Source organism: Chiloscyllium plagiosum, unplaced genomic scaffold, assembly GCF_037043375.1.
Source record: "Chiloscyllium plagiosum isolate Xiang-an unplaced genomic scaffold, Cpla_swu_hap1 HiC_scaffold_12, whole genome shotgun sequence".
Lineage (NCBI taxonomy): Eukaryota > Metazoa > Chordata > Chondrichthyes > Orectolobiformes > Hemiscylliidae > Chiloscyllium > Chiloscyllium plagiosum.
The window spans coordinates 49,575,444-49,600,847 of NW_028270150.1; the positions used below are offsets into that span (position 1 = coordinate 49,575,444).

At 40.2% G+C, this 25,404-nt stretch overlaps 1 protein-coding gene and 1 pseudogene across 2 annotated transcripts in view; one reads left to right on the forward strand and one right to left on the reverse strand.

Moving 5' to 3' along the window:
* LOC148148536 (uncharacterized) overlaps window positions 1–25,404 on the forward strand; it is a 219,428-nt pseudogene that overhangs the window by 128,588 nt on the left and 65,436 nt on the right.
* Window positions 2,878–25,404, reverse strand: part of LOC122555179 (T-cell surface antigen CD2-like) — a 28,754-nt gene continuing 6,227 nt past the window's right edge. Inside the window, exons 3-5 of one of the 2 annotated variants that reach the window (XM_087992799.1) lie at window positions 15,985–16,230; window positions 14,193–14,276; window positions 2,878–6,083 (exon numbers count right to left, since the gene is read on the reverse strand). In XM_087992799.1, the coding sequence (XP_087848925.1) occupies window positions 5,632–6,083; window positions 14,193–14,276; window positions 15,985–16,230 (782 nt within the window). In that variant the 3' untranslated portion in view covers window positions 2,878–5,631. Of the gene's footprint in view, window positions 6,084–14,192; window positions 14,322–15,984; window positions 16,231–25,404 lie in introns of both variants that reach the window. The other variant, XM_043700914.2, reaches the window with a different exon arrangement.

Below are 25,404 nucleotides of genomic sequence, written 5' to 3' on the forward strand. Positions count from 1 at the left end.
GAATGGAAATATAGTCTCAAGTCAGAATGGTGAGCCTGAGATGGGAAGCCATGGAGGTGGTGACATCCAATGCACTTGCTGCTAACCCTAACCCTTCTTGTTGATGATATTGCAAATTTGCAAGGTGCTGCCTCAGTGGTCCTAGAGAGCGCATCACTTAGATGGAGGAGGCCAGCAATGGAAGTTTTAGTGGCTGCTATTCTTAACTTTCATATTGTCAGTAGACACTGCAGGATTTTCCAAGCATATAGCCTAAATGGGAAGGTGGGAAAGTTGATAAAGATGGAGCCAGAGAACTGTAGATAGTAAGGTTCAGCTAATTCTTGACATTTAATTTTAAGCAATATTGAAATTGATGGTCATGGTCAACAACATTGTACTTTTGGTATATGTGTGCAAGCTGACATCTTTGTGCAAGTTGTTTGTAAAGGAAATTTTGTAGAAACCAAACTAAAGAGCCAAAGGTAGAACCATGAGATATCAAGCATGGGAGGGGAATTATTTGAGGAAATCGAATGCCTACTTCAAAGTATGATGTGGAGATGCCGGTGTTGGACTGGGGTGGATAAAGTTAAAAATCACACAGCACCAGGTTATGGTCCAACAGGTTTATTTGGAAGCACTAACTTTCATACCGCTGCTCCTTCATCAGGTAATTAGTGGGGCAGAATCATAGGACACAGACTTTATCGCAAAAGATTATCGTATCAGACAACTGATGCGATATATTAAATGAACCTAGGTTGTTGTTAAGTCTCTCAACGTTTTGAATGGGTTGCAGGTTTTGACTCATTAATATGTAAATCCCAAAACTTCTTTCAAGTCTCATTCCTAAGGTAAATTAAAATTTTATTTAAGAAAGTGGCATCTCTGCTCAGACAATGCATTAAAGATGTGAGGTTAGAGTCTGTTTGTATTCCATACTTGAGTCAGACTGGTTCTATTTCCAAAGTAGGAAAATTTGTATATATATATTTATGGATTATAAAAAATATTGACTGCGTACAGATTGTGTGCTTTTTGAACAAAATAGAATGTATCTCCAAATATAATTCTGCAAATGCAAATTCACCACATAGACTTGTATGTGTGTGTGTGTGCGCATGTGAGGGAGAAAGAGAGAGAGTGAGAGTGTGTGTGTGAGAGAAAGGGAGAGAGGGTGTGCATGTCTGTGTGTGTATGCTTGATAGAGTGTGTGCATGAGTGTGATGGAGCAAATGCGTGTGAGAGGTAATGCGCATGGGTGTGATTGTGGAGTGTATGTGTCTGCTCCGTTGCTGTGGATGCTGAGTTGGGCAGCCTCAGTTTCTGCTCAGTGGTACTTCCTACCTCAGACTATACAGAATATATGAGACAAAAGGACACAGCTTTAAAGACTCATAATGCCCTTTACCTCTCCATCTCACCTCTGCTATGAGTCAAAAAGTGCAGAGCTGGAAACGCACAGCCGATCAGGCAGCATCTCGGGAGCAGGAGAGTCGACGTTTTGATCATAAGCTCTTCATCAAGAATGTTCCTCAGATGCTGGCTGATCGGCAGTGCTTTTCCAGAACCACACTTTTTGACTCTGATCTCCAGTATCTTCAGTCCTGACTTTCTCCATCTGTATTGCTGCAGTTCATTTATCTTGTTGTAAACTATCCATGGTATTCTTTCCAAGAATTTACCACATTAGTGATAACTTTACACAAAGGCTGGGCAATTTATTACTACTCTTCATCTTTATAATGCAATAATAGTGGCTGTGTTATGTCAATGGCTTTCCACTGTGCACTCACCTCTTTTGTACAATGTGCAACCCATACACTATTGGGAAAAGGCACCTGTAAAGTGGATTTTTATTGACTTTTGATGACTGTTCTGGACTGCACGTTTCATCTATGTAGCTCTCAAAGAACTAACTGTCAATCCCAATGGAAAAAAGTTGGATTACTGACCCGACATTTATTTCAGCAATTTCTGTCCACCCAACACTGCCCCAAATGCCCAGCAAAATTCCATCTCAAACCTTTTGCATCTGATTGTTTTAACATGTTTTGAACAGAGAAGAATAATGTGTTGAAAAACAGGATATGGTGAAAATTGTTTGCACGTGAGTATCGCTTCGAGGAAATGACAAATGTTAAAACCACCTCACCTCACTATTGAAGTGAAATGCCAGTTTACAAAATGTTGTAAAATTACATATCTTTTTATAAATATGTTTAATTTACAACTGTGGGCAGAAATTTCCCCTGTGAGTGTAGCTGTGGTAAATATAATGAAGACATTTTCACATTGGAGTTATGAAGAAGGGTCTTCACAGTTGCATTTTGAACTCTGGACTGAACAAGGAGGGGGAGCTTTTTCATGTCTTCCTGCTTACAGTGATGCAGAAAATAAGTGAAAAAAAAGACTTATGATCTGGACAATGGATTAGGTCAGAGGCAAGGAAACCCCAGGAAACTATCTGAAATGAAGAAAAGATTTACAAGGATGTTGCCAGGGTTGGAGGATTTGAGCTATAGGGAGAGGTTGGATAGGCTGGTCCATTGGAGGCTGAGGCGTGACCTTATAGAGGTTTACAAAATTATGAGGGGTATGAATAGGATAAATAGATAAAGTTTTTTCCCTGGGTTGGGGGAGTCCAGAACTAGAGGGTATAGGTTTAGGGTGATAGGGGAAAGATGGAAAAGGATGGCAGTGAAAGTTTCTGGTGGCCAGTTCAGAGAACAAAGTGGATTAATTGTTAAAACCCCTCTAACTTTAGGCATAATTAGGTATGGATTAAAGGAGACGCCAGTTCCACTGAATCCAATAGAATATCTATAGCAGGTCAGAAATTTGTAACTGTTGCAAATCATATTAAAATACATCAATTCCTCATGTACACAAACATTTCAAAAAAATATATTTATTATCCAGGATTTATTTGTTCCTAAACAAATATAATACCATCTAGCATTTGTTCAGGAAGACAATTCCCATTAATTCTAAAGGAATTCAGCAGAATAATGATACAGAGTAGAAACAGGCCATTTGGCCCAACTGCTCTATACTGACTATCATGTTCCACAGATGCCTCCCCCAACCTCATTCATATAAATCCACTCTCATACTTTTCATACCTGTATATGTTTATGAAGTAACTTTATTTATTCTGTCATAGGATGTGCACATCACTGGCCAGCATTTATTGCACAACCCTAGTTGCACTTAAGAAGGTGATAATGAGCTGCCTTCTTTAATCACTGTAGTCCATGTGCTGGAGGGAGATGCACCCATTAAGGAGGGAATTCCAGGGTTTTGACCCAAAAACACTGAAGCAAAGGCAGGATACTGGGCAGGGTAAGGAGGGTCTTGTAGGAGGTGGCGTTCCCACGTTTCTGTTGTCCTTGTCATTCGTTATGGAAGTGGCTGTGAATTTGGAAGGTGTTGGCTGAGGAACCGTGGTGATTTTCTGCCGTTCAGCACACTTTGCTGCTACTGAGCACCTGTGATGGAGGGAATGAAAATTTGTGGATATGGTGCCAATCAAGTGGGCTGCTTTGTCTTAATTGGTGTCAAGATTCTTGAATATTATTGGGGCTGTACTCATCCAGGCAAGAGGGGAGTATTCTTTCACACTGCTGACTTTTGTCTTGCCGATTGGATGGTAACAAGAAGCAGAGAGGAACAATAAATGTACTCTTTTCAGGCTGGCAGAATGTTATGAGAGGTGTGCCACAGTGGGCCAATGCTGGGCCATTAATTCTTTACAACTTAAAATATTTGGTTGAACAGATTGATAGTAAATCAGCTAAACATGCTGATGACACAAACATAGGTAGGAAAGTGAATTGTGAAGAGGACATAAGGATCCTACAAAGCAATATAATGAGTGGAGAAAGTGAGGACTGCAGATGCTGGAGATCAGAATCAAGAGTGGGATGCTGGAAAAGCACAGCAGGTCAGGCAGCATCTGAGGAGCAGGACAATCAATGTTTTGGACATAAGCCCGTCATTAGGAAGGGCTTCCCTTCACTCGCTTCCTTTCTAATAAAGTGCTTATGCCGGAAACGTCGATTCTCCTGCTCCTCGGATGCTGCCGACCTGCTGTGCTTTTCCAGCACCACATTCTCAAATATAATGAGTGGGCAAAGAGCTGGAAAATAGACCATAATATGGAAAACTGTAAAAATGTCAATTCTGGCAGAATGAATAAAAAATGAATAGGAAGGATTCAGAGGGATATGGGCCAAGTGCTGGCAAATAGGACTAGATTAATTTAAGATATCTGTTTGGCATGGACGAGTTCGACGGAAGGTCTGTGCTGTACAGCTCTATGACTCTAAATGGTGAAAGATTGTAGAGATCTGAAATGCAGAAAGATCTAGATGCTTTAGTGCATGTGTCACAGAAGGTTAGAATGCGTACAGCAGGGAAACAGAAATGCTTATAGAATGGTTTATTGCGTTGGGAATTGAATGCGAGAGTAGAGAAACTATTCTTCAGTTATACAGGGCATTGGTGACTGCATCTGGAATGCTGTGTACAGTATTTGTCACCATACTTACAGAAAGATGTTACTGCATTGGGAGCAGTTCAGAGAAAGTTTGCAAGACTAATAGTGGAATGTGCTGATTCCCTTATGAAGAAAGGATAGATAGGCTAGACCTGTATCTTCTGGAGTACAGAAGAATCAGAGTTGATTTAATTGAATGATTTAAGATCCCAAGGGAATTTGACTGGATAGGTATGGAAAGAGCATTTCCTCTTTTGTGAGAATAAGAGTCGAGGATCATAGTTTAAAAATAAGAAGCCATCCACTTAACACAGGGATGAGGGAAAAAACAATTCTCTCAGTGGGATGTGTGTCTCTGGAATTCCCTTTCTCAAAAGGGAGTGGATGCAGAATCTTTAAATATCTTTGAGGCAGAAGTAAATAGATTCTTGATACCAAGAGAGTGGAAGATTATCAGGGATTAGCAGGAATGTAAAGATGAGGTTAACATCAGATCAGCCATGATCTTATTGAATGCAAAGCAGGCTTGAAGGACCAAGTTGCCAACTCCTATTCCTTCTTTGTTTGTAACGCTGCAGCGTAAAGATGTAAAGATGTAAAACAACAACAGAAATTGCTGGAGAAAGGGAGCCTTCTTGGACAAGGGTTTCGAAACATTAAATCTGCTTTCTCTCCACAGATGAGGCCACAGCACTCTGTTTTTGTTTCAGTTTTCTAGCATCTACAGTTCTTTATTTAAAAATGAAAATCATGTTGCTGTTCCATCTTAGAAAATATTAAAATGAAGTAATTGTCAAATATTTGATTTTTTTAGCTGGAACTGAGATGAATACTATTCTGCAAAAGCAAACTCAAACTAATTATATACATTTATTCTTCTTTTAAGAAAATTTTAATATTTATGAATACAGTTCAAAAGATCTTAAATCAAGTTGCATACTAATGATTATTAAACTGTTGTATAAATAAATTATTGTTTTAAGTCATCTATAGAAATTGCATTGCCATCACAGTAACAAAAAGCCCAAGCATGGCTTACAATATTTAAGGAGATACTGTTCCTATTTGTAGGAATGATTTTCTTTATAAATTGTTATTATATAATTCTTTATAAATCTATTTCCCAAAAGCAATTTTGTTAGTCAGAATCAATGACTTTGTGGTGGGAGGGGCACTGGTCCTCTGTTTACTCTTAATTCTGGATGTTCTATTCTTTGCAATCTATCTCCTTCCAGTGTCCTTTCTCCTCTCTGTCTCCTCTCTTTATACATTTTCTCTCCTTTTTCTCCTCTTTGTTCTCTCTCTGCTCTATGTACTCTCTTTGCTCCTTGTGCTCTCTCTGCCCTCTGTGAATCATCTGCTCTCTGTGCCCTCGCCACTCTCTCTTCCCTCTCTGTTCTCTGTGCCCTCTCAGCCCTTGCAGCTCTCTGTGCCCTCTCTTCTCCGTCCATTCGTTCTGCTCCCTCCCTGGGTTTTCGGGGTTCTGCCCTTTGTCGTGGTGCACTGTATTCTTCATTGTGTTTTCTAGGTCCTGGGATTGGTTGCCTTGACTGTTTCATTTGTTCTCTAAATTCCATGGGGACCTCCAGCTCAGTGTCCACTATTGGACAGAAAGAAAAAAAAATCATTGTTGTAAATTATTCACACAAGCAAAATCAGCAAAATATGATACAAAGTAAAATCCATTCATCAAACTGTCCTCAGGTCAGCAAAATCCTTTTTTGTTAACATTACCAACAGGGCAATATATGCTCACCACACACCTACCTTCCAACACCTTTGTTTTTTAAGTATTGATTCGTTATTTGGAGAACAGATTAAAACAAATTTTGGTCCTGCATTCACAGAAAAGTAGATAACCCCTCACTCCAAAGTTACAGGCAAAATTCAGAACTGTTTCAACAGCTTTAAATATTGAGGACATAAAAGATATGGTTTTATAAATATGGGTGGTACGATGGCACGGTGGCTCAGTGGTTAGCACTGCTGCCTCACAGCACCAGGGTCCCAGGTTCGATTCCAGCCTTGGGCGACTGTCGCACATGTTTGCACATTCTCCCTATGTTTGCGTGGGTTTCCTCTGGATGTTCCAGTTTTCTCTCAGTCCAAAGATGTGCAGGTTAGGTGAATTGGCCATTCTAAATTGCCCATACTGTTAGGTGCATTAGTCAGAGGGAAATGGGTCTGGGTAGGTTACTCTTTGGAGGGTTGGGGTGGACTGGTTGGCCCAAAGGGCCTGTTTCCACATTGTAGGGAATCTAATCTAAAAGTGTTGACATTTGTGCAGAGATAATCAAAGGGTGCCTCTTGACAGAAATAAGCAACCAATTCCAACACAGCATTGTTTGTTTGTTATAGAATATAAAATGTTCAGCTGTCTGTCTGTGACATTTACCAAATTACCTAAAGTAGGTCAGTTTGGCTTTGTGTACATCTACCATACCCTCCCATGTAGAGTCTCAGAGCACCAACAGTCTCTTTGTCTTCTGACACCACACTCCACTATCCCCCCCCCCTCCCCCCCCCTCACCGCCCCTTGCCTTCTCTGCTTTGCTGAACGGTATTTTTCTGGGGTGATGGCTGCATCACACCATTTGGGTCTCTGGCACTTTGCATGTGCAAGGATTAGGATTTAAGGTTGGACAAATGCACTGTTGAAGCTGTTCCACCATTCAATAACACCATAGCTGATCCACTTTTCTGCCTTTCTGCCATATCATGTGATTCCCTGAGATAGAGTCATAGAGATGTACAGCACAGAAACAGATCCTTCAGTCCAACTTGTCCATGCCGGCCAGATATCCTAAACTAATCTAGTCCTATTTGCCAGCATTTGGCCCATATCCTTCTAAACCCTTCCTATTCATATGTCCATCCAGATGCCTTTTAAATGTTGTAATTGTACCAGCCTCCACCACTTCCTCTGGCAGCTCATTCCATAAATGCTCCTCTGCGTGAAAAAGTTGCCCCCTAAAACCCATTTAAATATTTTCCCTCTCATTTTAAACCTATGCCCTCTAGTTTTGGACTCCCCCACCCTCGGGAAAAAACCTTGTCTGTTTATCCTATCCATGACCGTCAAGATTTTATAAACCTCTATAAGGTCATCCCTCAACCTCCGACACTCCAGGGAAAAATCACCCTAGCCTATTCCCTATAGCTCAAATCCTCCAACCCTGGCAACATTCTTGTGAATCTTTTCTGAACCCTTTCACATTTCACAACACCCTTATTATTGCAGGGAGACCAGAATTGCACGCAGTATTCCAAAAGTGGCCAAAACAATGTCCGGTACAGCTGCAACGTGACCTCCCAACTCTTATATTCAATGCACTGGCCAAAGATACCAAAGATCTATGTATTCACTATAGTTCTCTTGCCTTCTCAGTTCAATATTCCCATCAATCTGTTGCATGCATTGCACACATAATCCCTAATCTGTGCTGGTGTCTTCCTGGTATGTTTGCTAGTTGTTGTTGGCTGTTCATCCAGCTGATAGTGTTTTGCCAGAGAGGGACGTTTCTAAGTTATTTGCTGTCGCTGTGTTGTCATTGTTGCTCTATTTCTATTGTGTCCCTGTGAACCTCTGGCCTGGTGGCTGATGTGCATTGTGTGTAAATACCACATCCACTTCCTCCTGATCTGCCCCCTGCAGTTGGGGATCAGCTTCTGCAGTTGGATGGATGTAACTGCAATTGCGATGATATATCTGGTCATTCACTTCCACTGCATACTATTGAGGTGGCAACCGCTCCATGCAGGTCTCAAGTTGCCATTTGGACTGACTATTTTTGTTATTGCTGAGCACATTGAATATTTGTATTCTGATGGGCTCTCATACTTTATTTTGGTAATAGCTTGACAGGCTTATTGAAATGAAATTTGGCTTTCTGCAGTTTCAGCTTGATATTTTTCACTCACCTATTACTTCAGTGACTTATTTTGCTATTGGAAGAGTCATGTGTACATAGTGTGGTATCAGTCTTTGTACTTTCCATGGCTTCAGGCTGCATTTTCCTCTACTCGAGGACTGTCTTGCATCTTTGTGGGATTTACTTGATTTATTCATGATACTTTTAGTAACTTTCAGTGTCATCTCAGCCTTTCAATTTGACCTGGGATAGTGTGGAGATGATGTGTTGGGTTGAATTTCCCAATCAATATGGAATTGATACTGGGCTAATTGAGGGTGAACCCAGTGATAGTGAAGATCCAGATGAGGGCATTCATCACAAAGATAAAGTACTGGGCTGGCATATTTGCCAGAAGGAATTAATGAGTAGAACAAAGTCACTATAGCAGGAAGAGCAGGAAAGGCTACAGGGAATTACAAAAACTGACTAAATGTGTATGATGAGGAGCAGAGTATCAGATCTCTGGTTTGGAATGGAAGAAGGAAACTAAAATAACTTTACAGAAGCTGGTATATACAGTCACTCTTTATTTACATGTGGAGAGTCCTTGATACTGATACCAGCTCCCTCAGAGCCAGCTCTCAGAGTGAACAGAATCTCTGACAAAGTGGTGTGTTGCAGCATCCTGCGTTAGGTGCCAGTTTGCAAAGTGGGGTTCCAAACTCTTCAGTTCTGCCCTGTCCAGACCAAGTGTAACAAACTGTGCAGGGCACCTCTGGGCTGACTGTGCTTGTTGGATGCACAATGGTCTTATAAAAATTATGCCAGCAATGGAGAGGCCAGTCCATTACAGCAATTCCAGGCAGTGGCAAGATCTTCCAGCCATGGCAATTGACGGAATCAGACTAACTTTGGAAAGAAGCGATGTAAGGGTGGACTCAGTGGTTAATGAGCTGAGCTTAGGACAATAGCACAAGAAAATCAACAGGCCTCATGGGGAGAAACCCTCCATGAAACTCCACAAAATTGACACAGCCAAAAAAATGCAAGATAGAAGCCATAGATCCAAATTAGGAAGTGGTATAGGTTGGAGTAGAAATTACGGTTGGTGGTATTCCCATGCATCTACTGCCCTGTTCTTCAAAGTAGTACAGGTTTTGATGATGCTATCAAAGGAGCCTAGTTTGGTGAGTTACTGCAGTGCATCTGGTACATGGTCACTGAACATCAGTGGTGGAAGAGATCAATGTTTGAGGTGGTGAATAGTGTGCCAATCAAGATACGCTGCTTTGTCCTGGATGGTATCAAGATTCTTGAGTGTTGTTGGAACTGCTCTTAGCACTATGGCATGGGGGAAGGTCTGTATTAGTTTATAAATTGCTTATTCTGCTTCTCTCAATAAATTAGCTGTTTTTGCACAATTGCTCATGCTCCATCCGATTTTAAAAACAGGAAAGCACAAAATAATATGATAAGTCCAGGCGAGTGGAGACATTCCACCACACTCTTTGCTTGTGAGTGATATATGGTGGACAAGCACTGGGGAGTCAGGAGGTGAGTTATTCACTGTATAATACTTAGTCTTCATCTGCTCTTGTTGCCAAAGCATTTGCCTGGCTGACCAATTGAGTTTCTGGTCATTGGTAACTGCAGGATGTTGAAAGTGGAGTATTCAGTGTTGGTAATGCCATTGAATATTAAAGGGAGATTGTTAGATTTCTCTTGTTGGAGATTTCCTGGATCTTGGATGGTGTGAATTTTATTGTCACTTATCAGCCCAAGTCTGAATGTTGTCTTGCCCATGGACTAGAATTGCTTCAGTACCTGACAAGTCTAAATGATGTTGAAAATTGTGCAGTTAGAGTTACAGCAAAGTAATCGACTCATAACTGCCCTCTGAAATGTTCTAGCAAGTCTTCAGTTGTGCAAAACCGCTGCAAAGTTCTATGTCTGACAAGACCCCACAAAATTTCTTTCTTGCCTCCCTGTGGTCTCGAGGTGAGCATGAGCCTGTGTTCTCTAATAATTTCAGCTTCTTCTCTCAACCTTTCACTGACGTGTAAACACATTAAATCATCTCTAGCACAGGCTTCCTTTACAGGTTCAGTATTAACAGTGCCCTTAACAATTTACAGCTATCCATTTTGGATATACTGTGCATGGATGTCTACCAAGTGGAGCCTGGTTAAAATGATGTTCAGTATGAGTGAAATGAATGGTCAGCAGTATGGCATGAGGGCAGATCTGTAACAATTTATAAGTAGCTTATTTTACTTTTCTCAATAAATTGGCTATTTTTGTACAACTACTTGTGCTTGATCCAATCTTAAAACAGAAATGCAGAAAATAATATGGTTAGTGCAGGCGGAGTAATAAAATATTGCAATAATTCAGTATGGAGGGAAGAAGTGAAACAGTGAACTGAGGAGATAAGCGAGATAAATAACTGTTTGCAATCCGCAGTCACTGTATTCCTCGAGAGTCTATTGCCTCATTGTTAAAAATCAGTGGATAGTCAGTCTGATTCTTACCACTTACATATCACCACATAATAAAATAGGAACATATAACCAGGAGTAGGCCACTCACTACAATGCCAAGCCTACTCTGCCATTCAGTACAATCATGGTTGATCAGATACTTCAATGCTTTTTATTCACACTATCTCCATAACAATGACAAAAAAAACCTTATCAACCTCTACTCTACTAAGTGACTGTGCTTCCACGGAACTCTGCGATAGAAATTTCTAAATATTCACCATCCTCTGGGTAAGAAGAAACATTCTCCTCATCTCTATCGCAAATAGCATCCCCCTTACTTTAAATTGTGTCCCCTGTGTCTGGACTCACTAACCAGGGGAAATGTCTTAGCTGCAGCTAATCTGTCCATCCCTTTAGGTATTTTGTAGGTTTCATTGAGATCACATCCCATATTAGATGAAGAAACCAAAATTGCACTTACCTCCAAGTATGAACTTATCAAACTCCTATATCTCCTATATCTTACTGTACAATCACAAGCAGCTCTGAGGATTGGTATTATTCTAAATTTAGATATATGAGTATTAATTATAAATATCAGTTTGAAGTTGAATCAGTTGAAGTGTATGAAGGTGGAGGGTTTGAAGGACAACAAGCAAAGCATTGAAATAATTCAGGTTGGAGGTGCTGAAGTCTGAGGCAGGGCCAGAGACAAAGAGCTAAACCTTGTTTTTTTGGATAAGTGTGAGTTGTGACTATTTTTAGTGGGTTTTTCTTCGTGAGGCCTAGTGACTTTTCTCACCCTATCTCACCAGTCACCTCATCAACTGCCTACCCTTCCCCTTTGATGTCTCTCATGTCTGATTCCATTCCCATCTTACCATGAGCTGTTCCTGGAACAATCCACTACTGTTGGGATATCCTCGAAGTTACTGGCATCCCTTGTGCCAGTGCCATTTCTAAATGTCAGTTTTACTTCTGGAGAAACACTATCAATCCACAGTTCCCTGACACAATTCCTGACAATTACCCAGGACATGGCAGACGGGGGAAATTCACGTCCCGTTTTAGCAGGCAGGGATCTGTAGGTCCTATTGGACAGGGGAGTGTAAAGGCAGGACTTTCTCTTATCCCAGGCCAAGCAATACATGCATGGCACCATACCATGCCAGTTTTGTCTTAGGTTGGCACCTGGGTTAAAGCAGTCTCAGCTGTCTGGGGAAATTCCCAGCACAAGTATCACAATATATTCTTCAATACCTTACACTTCCTCTATCTATGTTACTGTGCCCACCTCCCACCAAGACTTAGTCTCTGCTGCTCTCACTATTGCCTGCAACATCTTGCCTCACTCACTGTTTCCCACCCAAAACCCTTGCATGAACCCTACATACCCTCTGTGCTGCCTATTCACTTGCAGGGGACACCTCCTCAATTAGATGGAAAGCAATGTCTGTGCCACCACTTTCATGTGTCTTTCTTATCCTAGGAGGAAAACAGCCACCAGAAGGGCAGAGTGAGACAAGACTGCTGATGGGCTGTCTGACATTCAGCTCCACCCCATATGTATAAAGCATTCTAGTTCTGACATCCTCATGTGACTGACTGACTGCGGTCAAGCCTCTGGGCTGGTATTTGAGACTGCTCTAAACTGACTATGCCAGGGTCCCCTGACCAAAGACGATCTCCCTTGACTTGACTGAGGCCTGCTGATAATCATGTCAAGCTTCCTGTGTTTGTGTCTGGCAGGACAGAAGTAAGGTGAGGCTGTTATCTCTGGCTGAAGGCACCGAGCACATAAAGCAAGGCAAGGATGCAGTGAGTATCCAGGTAGGGTCATTGTGAGTGAGTGCTATGACAGTGAGTGAAAAGCCTCGCAGCCCAATCCAGTCCATGAACTTTGTGTGTGTCCCTGAATGCACAGTGGCCTAGCTACAACATTACAATGAGAGTTGCCACAATTGCCCAAGGTACAACATTGAAACCCAGTAGCATAATGTAACTGGATCAGAGATATGACATGAGTGTTCTTAAAGGCTGGTACATATTGGATGCCAATGTCTGTGGGATGCATGTGGCTGGTGCTCATGCAGCATACCCTGAGATATTAGTGCTCAGTATCTGGCATGGACCAAGCAGCAAGCTGAAGTCCCCAGATACCTGCTGTGATTTCCATGCCGAGAATACTTGAGCTTGAATGGTTAGAGATAGCTAATTATTAATGAGGTGTTTAATCAGCTTTGGACTTTATTAATTAGCAACTTACTGCTGCTTAGTGAAAAACTCCTCACACCCATCATGAAAAGCATAAAAGAAGATGGAAGATTCTCCTGATACTGAGATGGGCCACGCTGTGTGTCTCATGTGATTCTGTCACAAATTGTGCCCCAGTTTACATTGTTCAGACCCCGACCACGGTATGGTTAGAAAGAATTACCTAGATTTGAGCACGATTCAGGAGTGCATGAATAGAAGATGCCAGCATCAAAACTGTGGAACTATCTGGTTCCCTCATGTTCTTTAGGGAAGGAAATCTGCCCTCTTTATCTGGTCTGGCCCCCATCTGACTCCAGATGCATAGTAACTTGGTTCACTCATAATACCCCTCTAGCAAGTAATTCAGCAAAATCAGGTCACCATTGTTCCCTTATCTACCATTTTCATATTGATACTGAAATTAGACTCATTTGTATAGTGTGCCACTACAAATGTTCTAAATAGGAGAGATTCCGAATACATCTAGCAGCTCAAAACTCTGCATTTTGGAGAGACAGGATCTGAAGAATTATATGCAAATAAAATGTGTGACGTTGTGACCTGAATGCCCCTCACTCTATTGTTATGATCAAACTGGAGGATCAACCCTACTTCAATGATATAGAAATTGTACCAGGAGCAGCACCAAATGTGCCCAAAAATTAGGTGTCAGCCTGTGAAACCTGCAAATGCATGATCAAGAGCATGCCCTAGACTGATTGAAGCAATACCAGAAACAACAATCGGACCACAATGTCTTCAGTTCTTCGAAACCATGTCATGAATAGTGATGAGCAATTAAACAATTAACCAGAAGAGTTTCCACAAACATCTCGAACTTCACTGAAATCTCGAGTCTTGGTTGTGACGATAGATACAGGACTTCTCTATGGCAAATGTTCTTTCTAGCACCACTCTGATCTAAACACAGGATTTCTCTACGTAGAGTTTATCTTAAAGTCCATATTAACCCATTCCCTAGAAGATGAAATGTAATGTTCAAGTTCATTTCTTTTTAATTACAACCTTTATTGGGACATTTGTGGTTGGGTTAAAGAAGTTAATCAATATTTTGTTGACAATTAATGTGTCTTACAGACTTATAAAATTACTTACCACTTTCCCTTTTCCGTTGACAACATCTTAGAATGCAATAAATCATGAGGATTATAAAGATGGTTGCCACAGATATTCCTCCTGCTAGTATCATTAAAAAATAATTAACAATGGATTTGGCCTCTGTTTCTGAAAATAAAAAGGAATAATGGAAATATGAATAATATCCTTACAGGCATGCAGTAAAATGTAAGAGTACACATCCCATGTCAGAAATATAATATGGTAATTGCATTAAGATTATAATATAAAATGATACTAAAACATTTTATTTTGGTGATATACAAATATCTATGGAAATAATTATTGTTGTAAAAATATTAAATTAAAATGTATGATTGGCTTATTCTTCGAATTCTAATCAGCCTTAACAAAACAATAAAGGGCTTAAAACAGCTTCCAGTTCACCCAACAATAAGTTTATTAAAGACTCCACTACTGGCTTCTAGCACACCTGCCTGATATAATTGGTAGACAGTGTCCCATGCAAATCAGAATCTTAGTGAGATAATTAGAAAGATAGTTACAAATTTAGGGGCACATGCAGACTCTCATGAGGAGCATCTTTTATGTACAGCCAGAAGGTTCTCCTTCGGACTTCAACAACAGAGCCATCCTCACGTGTCTTTGGAATCATGCCCCACCATTCCCTCCCCCAATTCACCATATCCACCTGGAGATCTTGATAAATGCAGCTCAACACCTCTGAGCTGATACAGCAGCAAGGTGTATCAAGGATGACATTGGCAGTTCACCTGCCAAACTCAAAAGAGACCTGGGCCAGATAATTATGATAGATGTAGTGATTGCAATGAGGTCACTCATGTGGACCTCATAGAACATGAGTTCCAGATTGGGGCTTGTAATCTGGTCTAATCAGTAAGCTCTGGCAGACAGATATAAACAAATGTGTCAAAGCTTCTGCTCATCTGAGAGCTGACTCTGAGGAAGCTGGATCTCCACACGTAAATAAAGGGCGGATTGGTGATGGGATACCAGTATCTCTGAAGTTATTTCAGTAGGCAACTGCCAAATTCCAAATTAGCCTCAGTGAGTGATGAGAGAATCTGAAAATATACCCAAATTCATCAAAGGGAATGGCCATGCCCTCTCAATCAGGATCAAGGAATGTGTAAGACAATGCAAGGAGAAACTGAAAAAATAAGATCAACTTATAACATTGTACTCTGAATTTTGATATTAAATTGATGTAAACTAACATTGTTTCCTCAAGGTGATTACATCCGAATGCCAGTGTGAAAATGACAAACTTCTTCACTGGCAACAGGTTATTTAACTCAAGATTTCAAGTGGAATTTTGGCTGATTTTTCATACTTGATGTCAACTTTTAATTCAGTTAGAATAATTTGGGAGAATCAATGTTTGTTGCCAGTTCTTAACTGACTTGAGACAGTGGTGGCAAGCATATCAACAGAAACAAGAGAAAGATCTTTTATTTAATCAGCTATCATTAAGTTGAAAATTTATTCTGATTTATTGATTAAGAGTTTCTGGCCAACTTAATGTAGATTTAACAAGATTCACTCAATCTGATGTCACACCCTATCACATTTTCTATAAAACCTAGTTACTTATTTGGAAGTTTGTGAAATTAATTTTATCTGGATTTACTGATCAGGAACCATTCCAGATTAATTCAATTCTGCATTAATCAGTTGAAGTTGAAAGCAGAGAAACAAGTTTTCTCAGTTTCCCATCATCAGACAATAATCATAAAGACCATTGCAAGAGAAAGCCTACAATCACTCTAAATTATTAAGCCATGTTTACCTGAACACTCAATCACTCTTGAAGCATTGGCGCTGCTAATTTTGTTGCTAACAGTACAAACAAATTCCACATTTTCATTCATTCCCAAGGTTTTGACCATATTCAGATATCGATGACTGTCTGTCCTTTCTGTCAGTGAACCGCCAGCTAAGCTCATAGTGAAATTAGTTCCGTTCTCCACTTCACAGGTTATATTGACTTTTTGAGAGATACATTTAAAATTTAAAACTGGCTTTGAGACACTCTCTGAAAGAAATAAAGAAGTTTTCATATTAAACAAGTAACCTGCAACAGGAACAATGATAATAACATTTATGTAACTAGTTTAATGCAGTATAATCTGAACGCTTCTCACAGGAATGTTCCTCAGTAAAAACTGACACTGAGCCACGTAAATCAAGACTAGTTTAGATGATTAGTGCTTAGTCAGTCAGATCGGTTTGGAGGGGAGTTGTATAGGACAAGAGAGAATTCGAGACTTTGAGAGTGTATAGCCCTCACAATAGTGGAGTGATTCAAAGGAGATCAGAATTGGGGGAGTGAAAATATTTCGGAGGATGCATAGAGTGGAATTATTACATCACTGAAAGGAATTATCGGAGTGGAGTAAAAGTGAAACAGAATTTCAGGGCATAGATATAAAGTGATGTGCAAATGAAGCAAGGGTGATGCAAGAGAAATCTTTTTCACAGGAAGTGGAATGCACTGCCCAGAAATGTGGTGGAAGCAGATTCAATTAAAGCATTAAAGAAGCCATTGGATGATAATTAGGGTAGAAATAGTATGCAAGGATAATGGAAACAGACAGGAAATTGGCACTGGGCTATGGAACTGATGATAGAACAAAGATACGGTTAATGAACAAAGGAATAAGAAACCAACATGTTGTCAAAAACATTGGTGTGTTTTAAGAAGAAATTTAAAGAATAGGAAAATAGAGTTGCAGAGGGAATCAGACAATGGAAGGCATTGATATCAATGGTGGGTATTGGGATGTATCAGTCTATAAAAGACCAGAGTCAGAGGAACAAAACACCATGTAGTATGAGACAATTGTAGTAGTTTATGTAAACAGGCATGAACAAGGACATACAGGGATGTACTCGGAAGAATGGGAAATATAAAATACAGTTGGTGGGCAACCAGGGACCATTGTAAACGCACAATCACAGAGAGCCAAGGAAAGGTATAGAAAGCAATGTTTTAGGTGAGCAATGTTACTAAGAGTGGAAGAGTGGATGCACAATATAAAAGAATTAGAACCATTGAGATGACAAAGGCAAGGATGGAAGTTTCAGCATTAATTAAGTTATTATAAGAGTGGAGGAAGCAATCATGTGGAAGTAGAAAAATGTGATCTGGGGTCAGAAGATCAGGTTGGAACCTGATAAGAGTGGGCCAGTGAACTCAGTGGTTAGCACTGCGGTCTCACAGTGTCAGGGTTCTGAGTTTGATTCCACCCTGGAGCGATTGTGTGGTGCCAATAAAATGCCTTTATAAGATATATTTTGTCCTGCTTTTCTTTGAAGAGACGTTTTTAAGCAAAGGTGGCAAGTAGTCTACTCAGATCCACTCGAGTAAACAGTTTATGAGGTTTGGGTTTTTGTTTTAAAAGTTGGAACAATAGAAGCAGCAATAGATTCAGAAGTTTTAGTTTTTAGTTTTCAGTTGAAGTTGTTGCTGGGTATTAAAGCTGGGCGAAAGCTGTAAAACATCAGTCCCTGCTACTCTCTCGCTCTCTCTCAGAATTGTCTCTTGATGTTTTTCCTCCTGGACTGGAGAATTGTCTGTGAGACAATCTATTTTTTTGAACTTGCCTTTTGCCATGGGTGTGTTTATGGGATATTGGAACAGTTAATTAGCAGGAGTTAATAATCTATTATTTTGTTAAGTTATTCCAATTTCTTCTTTCTTTTGTCATATTTTAACTATAATGTATAAATAAAGTGCACTTTGCTTCATATCTGGTAGCTTGACCAATCAAATTGCATCTCAAACACAATGCCTGGCACTTTGCTTTCAAAATGAAAAGATGTTAGGTCTAGGCTACCTTCTTAATATATTTTGAGTGGGGTTTGGGCTGGTCCAGAACAAACTGGGGACTTCTCCAGGATCAAATCTCTAATTTCAGATTGGGTTTAGGATAATTGAGCTCAAAGGCTCAATTGTAAGTGTTAGTGTTTTGTTAATTTTGTTAATTAGATGCACTCCGATGTCCAGCGATACATGAATTCAACAGCAAAGGCAATAACAGGTTCATTGATGTGTCAGTTAGCAGTGTGGGTTTTTTTTCTCTCTCTCTGTCTCTCTCTGTCCTGCACAGACCATGTGCTGCCTTTGTCTGTTCCTCTCCCTTTTAAAAGTGCCAGTTGGGAGGTCATGTTGCAGCTGTATAGGACATTGGTTAGACCACTTTTGGAATATTGTGTGCAATTCCGGTCTCCTTCCTATCGGAAGGATGTTGTGAAACTTGAAAGGGTTCAGAAAAGATTTAGAAAGATGTTGCCAGGGTTGGAGTATTTGAGCTATAGGGAGAGGCCGAATAGGCTAGGGCTGTTTTCCCTGGAACATTAGAGGCTGAGAGGTGACCTTATAGAGATTTATAAAATCATGAGGGGCATGGATAGGATAAATAAACAAGGTCTTTTCCCTGGGGTCGAGGAGTCCAGAACTGGAGGGCATAAGTTTAGGGTGAGAGGGGAAAGATGTAAAAGAGACCTAAGGGGCAACGTTTTCATGCAAAAGGTGGTGCGTGTGTCGATTTGGGCTGCCAGAGGAAGTGGTGGAGGCTGGTACAATTGCAACATTTAAAAGGCATCTGGATGGGTAAATGAATAGGAAGGGTTTAGAGGGATATGGATCAGGTGCTGGCAGGTGGGACTAGATTGGGGTGGGATATCTGGTCAGCATGGACAAGGTGGACCGACGGGCCTGTTTCCGTGCTGTCATTTCTATAGAGTTACCTCTATGACTCTGGTGTCTTTATTTTGCGTGTTGAATTTAGTTGGTTTAACTAGCACATACATTGAGTAATAATGGCTCTTACAGTCACTAGGAGTTTCCTGGGGGTGGAAGAAGTCACTTTGAGTTTTACAGAAAGTGAGCCAGGGAAAGCTTTTGGGATTGACAGACAAACTGGAGTTGGGGGTTGCCTGTGTCTGTGAGGAAAGGGAAGATTATTGTGGCAATTGTGCAGCATTTACAATTGCCAGTAATGCTGACAGAATCTTTGGAAATGGCTAAATTTAATAGTAAATGAAGCATCTTAAACATGAAAAGGAAATGAGACAGTTAGAATTTTAATTAAAAGAAAATGAAAAGAAGACCCGAGAAGGAGAAAGACAGAGAACAAAGAGAGAAAGAGAAGAAGAAAGGGAGAAAGAGAGAGAGAGTTGGAACTTCAGAGGTTGGAAATGAAAATTCAAAGTCACTTAGAATGGTGGAGTTTGAGGTAGAACGTAGGGGTAGTGATGAAGACAGTGATGGATAGTTGTCCCTTTGTAGCCAGAGGACTGGTGGGAATTTGTTTAAATATGTCCAAGGATTGCCTATGTTCAACGAGATGGATATAGAAGCCTTTTTAATTTCATTTGAGAAAGTGGTAAACAAATTAAACAGCTGCTAACCGCGTGGGTATTGTTAATCCAAACACAGCTGATGGGTAAAACTAGTGAGGTATTTGCATCACTATCAGGGGATGTATCTGGGGAGTTTGATGAGGTGAAAAAAACCCATCTTAAGTGCGTATGAGCTAGTACCCAAAACCTTGGGAATCTAAGGAGCGAACCTGCTCAAACAAACATCAAGTTTGAAAGGGTCAAACAAAATAATTTTAATAGGTGGATTAAGGCATTGAAAATAGATAAAACATTTTCTAAGTGTGTCAAAAATCCACCAAATATTTGAACTTTGGAGGAGTTCAAAAATTCACTGCCTGACTTAGTGAGAACTCATGTGGAAGAGCAGAGAGTTAAGACTGCAACATTAGGATTGGAAATGGCAGATGATTATAAGTCGGTGCATAAATGAGAAGTTTGGCTTCCGACAACAATTTCAATCTGTGAGGCAGAGAAATTGGGGAAAATCTAATCCTCAGATGGTCAGGGAAGAGGAGAGCTCACTGAAGATAGTAAAAAGCAAGGCCATGAGGGGGAAAGAGAAATAAAAAAGGTCAGGTGTTTTCATTGTAATAAAGTAGGCTACATGAAGTCGGCGTGTTGGTGGTTTAGCAAAAACACTGGGAAGATGGGTGTGGGAAAACGGGATAAGCCAGTGGGTTTTGTTGAAGTGGTAAAGGGAAGCACAGTGGAAACTAAAAAAAGCTGCAAAAGAATGCATAACCTGGTCAAGGGTTGGTTGAGAAGAAAGTGCCAGATTCCTTTAAAGAATTTATTTGTGAGGGAAAGATTTATTCATTATGCCAGGAGGAGCAGGTAACGAAAAGAAAATTTTAAGAGATACGGGAGTAAATCAATCTTTGATGGTGAGAAATGAGAAGATAAGTAATTCAGAAGGACTATTGCCAGCAAATGTAGTAATATGTGGAATTCATGGTGAGAAGAGTCATGTTCCATTACATAAAGTGAGGTTGAAGAGTCTGGTGAAAAGCGGAGAAGTGGTGGTAGGTGTAATAGAAAAATTCTCAGTTCCAGGAATACAGTTTATCCTTGGCAATGACATAACTGGTTTACAGGTTGGAGTAATACCTATAGTAGTTGAAAGGCCAGTGGAACTGAAATGTTAACGGAAGTATATCCTGGATATTTCCTCATTGTGTGGTAACAAGGTCACAAAGCTACACGTTGAAGCAGGAAGAGGAATCAAAGGTAGGGAAGCTGAAGTTCAATTATCAGGAACTATATTTGATCAAGTGGTTGAGAAAACAAGGGTAGAAGGGTTACACAATTTTTTTTACTCGATACAGATTACCCACAGAAATACAATCAGATCAAGCATTAAAATTTACATCAAAGTTATTCAAGGAAGTTATGTACAGGATTAAAACAATTAAAATCCATTCTGTACCATCCTGAATCGCAAAGAATGTTAGATTGGTGGCATCAAATTTTTTAAGACCATGTTGAGGGACTATAGTCAAGAATAACAAGAGAATTGGGATAAAGGAATTCCATTTATACCATTTGCAATTAGGGATGCACCTAATGAATCTACCAAATTCACTCCAATTGAATTAGTTTTTGGGCATGAGGTGAGAGGGCCAGTGAAATTAATTTGGGAAAAATTGAGTCAAAATTCAGTCATATTTGGATTATGTGTCAAAATTTAAGGAAAGATTAAATAGAGTAAGTGAGTTAGCTAGACAGAATTTAAATGTAGCACAGCATGTGATAAAACTGGAAGCAGATAAGAAATCAAAATTCGCAATTTCACTAGAGAGGTTAAAGTGTTAGTGAACCTCCAAAGGCAAGGTTTACTGGGCCTTATCAAATTGAAAGGAAATTGAGTGAGGGGAACTATTTAATAAGAATGCCAGGTAGAAAGAAATCTCACAGAGTATATCATGTGGATTTGCTTTAAAGGTATTTTGATGGGGAAGGAAAGCAAAAGGAGAATGTGTTACTGGTTACAACACAGAGGGAAGAACCAAGTTCAGGTGTTTCTGACTTGGACATTCCTCAAATTAAATTGGACAATAAAGAAGTTTTTAAAATTAGGATAAATTATTGAGTTACCTTCCAGAGAAAAATCGACATGACCTGAAAGAATTATTACAATCATGTGGGGAGATATGTGGGAATAAATTGGGAAGTACTAATCTAATTATGCATGATGTAGATATAGGGAATGATCATCCAATTAAGCAACATCCTTATAAACTTAACCTTTTAAAGTTGGCGCAGATTCAAAAAGAGATTGAACACATGCTTAAAGACAATGTAATGAAAATGAGTTGCAGAAAATGGAACTCACTCCTTATAATGGTGCCAAAATGAGATGGTACTCAACAATGAGATGAGGATTATTGCAAAGTCAATGCAATTACAAAATCTGATTCATTTCCTTTTCCAAATTTGGAAGACGGTATTGAAAAGATGGGACTAGCAACTCATATTTCAAAGTTGGACTTACTAAGGGGATACTGGCAAGTACCTTTATCCGAAAGAGTGAAGGATATTTTGGCTTTCTTAATACTGAATGGATTGTACCAGTTTAAACTCATGCCATTTGATATGAAAAAGTGCCAACCACATTTCAAAGACTAAACAATAAAGTCATTTTGGAACTATCTAATTGTGTTGTGTACATCGACAATCTGGTGATTTTTAGTTGCACATGGAAGGAATATTTGGGGTGTCTAGCAGGATTATTTGATCAACTTCAGGAGTCAGGCTTGGTGATAAATCTGGCTAAGAGTGAATTCACAAAAGCTCAAGTCACATTCCTGGGTGATATTATTGGACATGGAAATTTGGCCCCAAGTGATGTGAAAACTTAGGTTATTGGGGAGTTTCCCATACCATTGAGGAAGAAGGAAGAGCTATGATTCCCGTGATTGATTGTTTTTATCGGAAACTCATACCAAATTTTAGCAGTGTAGTTGCTCCACTGGCTGACTTATTGAAGTGTAAAACATTTCCATGGGCCAAAGAATGTCAGAAGCCATTTGACAGCCTAAAAGTTGTGTAAAACAATTCACAAACCATTCAAGCTGGCTGTCAATGTGAGTGATCTGGGTGTTGGTGCTGTGCACTTTCAAGAAGATGGTGAGAAGATAGAAAGACCTTTTGGATACTTTTGCAGAAAATTGAATAATCATCAATAGAAATATCCCACGATTGAGAAGGAAACCTTCAGCTTGGTGTTGGTATTGCAACATTTAAACATTTATATTGTCAGTAATGTGTCTGAGACAATCAGTATATACTGATCGTAACACTTTAAATTTTTAGAAAAAAATTAAAAATAAAAATTCCAGACTGTTTTGATGGAGCTTATCATTGCAGCCATTCAACTTGAAAATTGTACGTCTGGCAGGACAAGAGAACGCAATTGCAATGTGTTTTTGGATTGCAGGGTTACATGGATAGGATTGGGGTGGGTCCAGATGAGATGCTGTTCGGAGGGTCAGTGTAGATTCAATGGGTTAAATGGCCTGCTTCCACCCTGTAAGGGTGGAAGACTGGAGGTTGGCAAATGTGGTGCCATTGTTATAAGAAGGGCGGTAAAGACAAGCCAGGGAACTATAGACCAGTGAGCCTAACCTCAGTGGTGGGCAAGTTGTTGGAGGGAATCCTAAGGGATAGAATGTACATGTATTTGGAAAGGCAAGGACTGATTAGGGATAGTCACCATGGCTTTGTGCGAGGGAGATCATGTCTCACAAACTTGAATGAGTTTTTTGAAGAAGTGACAAAGAAGATTGATGAGGGCAGAGCGGTAGATGTGATCTATATGGACTTCAGTAAGGCGTTCGACAAGGTTCCACATGGGAGACTGATTAGCAAGGTTAGATCTCATGGAATACAGGGAGAACTAGCCATTTGGATACAGAACTGGCTCAAAGATAGAAGACAGAGGGTGGTGGTGGAGGGTTGTTTTTCAGACTGGAGGCCTGTGACCAGTGGAGTGCCACAAGAATCAGTGTTAGGTCCTATACATTTGTCATTTACATAAATGATTTGGATGCGAGCATAAGAGATACAGTTAGTAAGTTTGCAGATGACACCAAAATTGGAGGTGTAGTGGACAGCGAAGAGGGTTACCTCAGATTACAACAGGATCTGGACCAGATGGGCCAATGTGCTGAGAAGTGGCAGATGGAGTTTAATTCAGATAAATGCGAGGTGCTGCATTTTGGAAAAGCAAATCTTAGCAGGACTTATACACTTAATGGTAAGGTCCCAGGGAGTGTTGCTAAACAAAGAGACTTTGGAGTGCAGGTTCATAGCTCCTTGAAAGTGGAGTCGCAGGTAGATAGGATAGTGAAGAAGGTGTTTGGTATGCTTTCCTTTATTGGTCAGAGTACTGAGTACAGGAGTTGGGAGGTCATGTTGCAGCTGTACAGGACATTGGTTACGCCACTGTTGGAATATTGCGTGCAATTCTGGTCTCCTTCCTATTGGAAAGATGTTGTGAAACTTGAAAGGGTTCAGAAAAGATTTACAAGGATGTTGCCAGGGTTGGAGGATCTGAGCTACAAGGAGAGGCTGAACAGGCTGGGGATGTTTTCCCTGGAGCGTCGGAGGCTGAGGGGTGACTTTATAGAGGTTTACAAAATTATAAGGGGCATGGATAGGATAAATAGACAAAGTCTGCTCCCTGGGGTTTGGGAGTCCAGAACTAGAGGGCATAGGTTTAGGGTGAGGGGGAAAGATATAAAAGAGAGCTAAGGGGCAACTTTTTCACGCAGAGGGTGGTACGTGTATAGAATGTGCTGCCAGAGGATGTGGTGGAGGCTGGTACAATTGCAACATTAAAGAGGCATTTGGATAGGTATATGAATAGGAAGGGTTTGGAGGGTTACGGGCCAGATGCTGGCAGGTGGGACTAGATTGGGTTGGGATATCTGGTCGGCATGGATAGGATGGAACGAAGGGTCAGTTTCCATGCTGTACATCTCTATGATTCTATGTAGGGATTCTATGATTCAATGAACATGCTAGTGCTACAAATGATCCGGATCAACCTGAGATGATAGATTGAATTAAATCCATTGCAAAGGTTAGTCAGAGGGTTTGAGCACTATGCTTTCAGTCTTCCAAATATTTAACTGGGGACAATGCAGCTTCTTCAGCATTGGTCCGATAATGGACAGGATTGTATGGTTGATCTATCAACACCTATAAATAGGAAGAAGTTGATGACGGGAAATAATACACCATGAGTACAGTCACAGACCAATTCTGTCCTAAGGATTATTTGGAGGTTGTGATAGGATCTGAGAGCTGATTGAATAAGACTGGAACATGAAGTAATGTGATAAAAAGGCCCAAATTTGAGAAGTGACAACATGTTCATGAATCCTTTGGAGGAAAGGGAGAGTGAAATAGTGAAATAGTAGTTTCCAAAAACAGAAAGAGCAAGGTGGTTTTTGATGAAGCAAGGGGCTATTGGTCATTTCAAAGGGAGAGGACAATGTTCCTTAACATAGGGCCAAGAAAATGAAACTGGGTGGTTCACAATTTAATACGAATGGCCCTGGAGAGCACGACAACATGATCATCTTGGAGAGGGTATCAGGGGTGATAACTTTGAAAGTAAGCAAATATTATAGTGTGGGGAGGGTGGAGTCAGGCTTGGTGATAATATCATTTTGGGACTATCTCATATTCTCATGAGAGAGTATGTAAACGTTCTGCTGAGGTAAGGGCAGCAAGAATGGAGGTCTGCGGGAGATTAATCAGATTGGTAACTATGCAGAAACTATTAAAAATTCGGGACAAATTTGAGGGGTTTGAA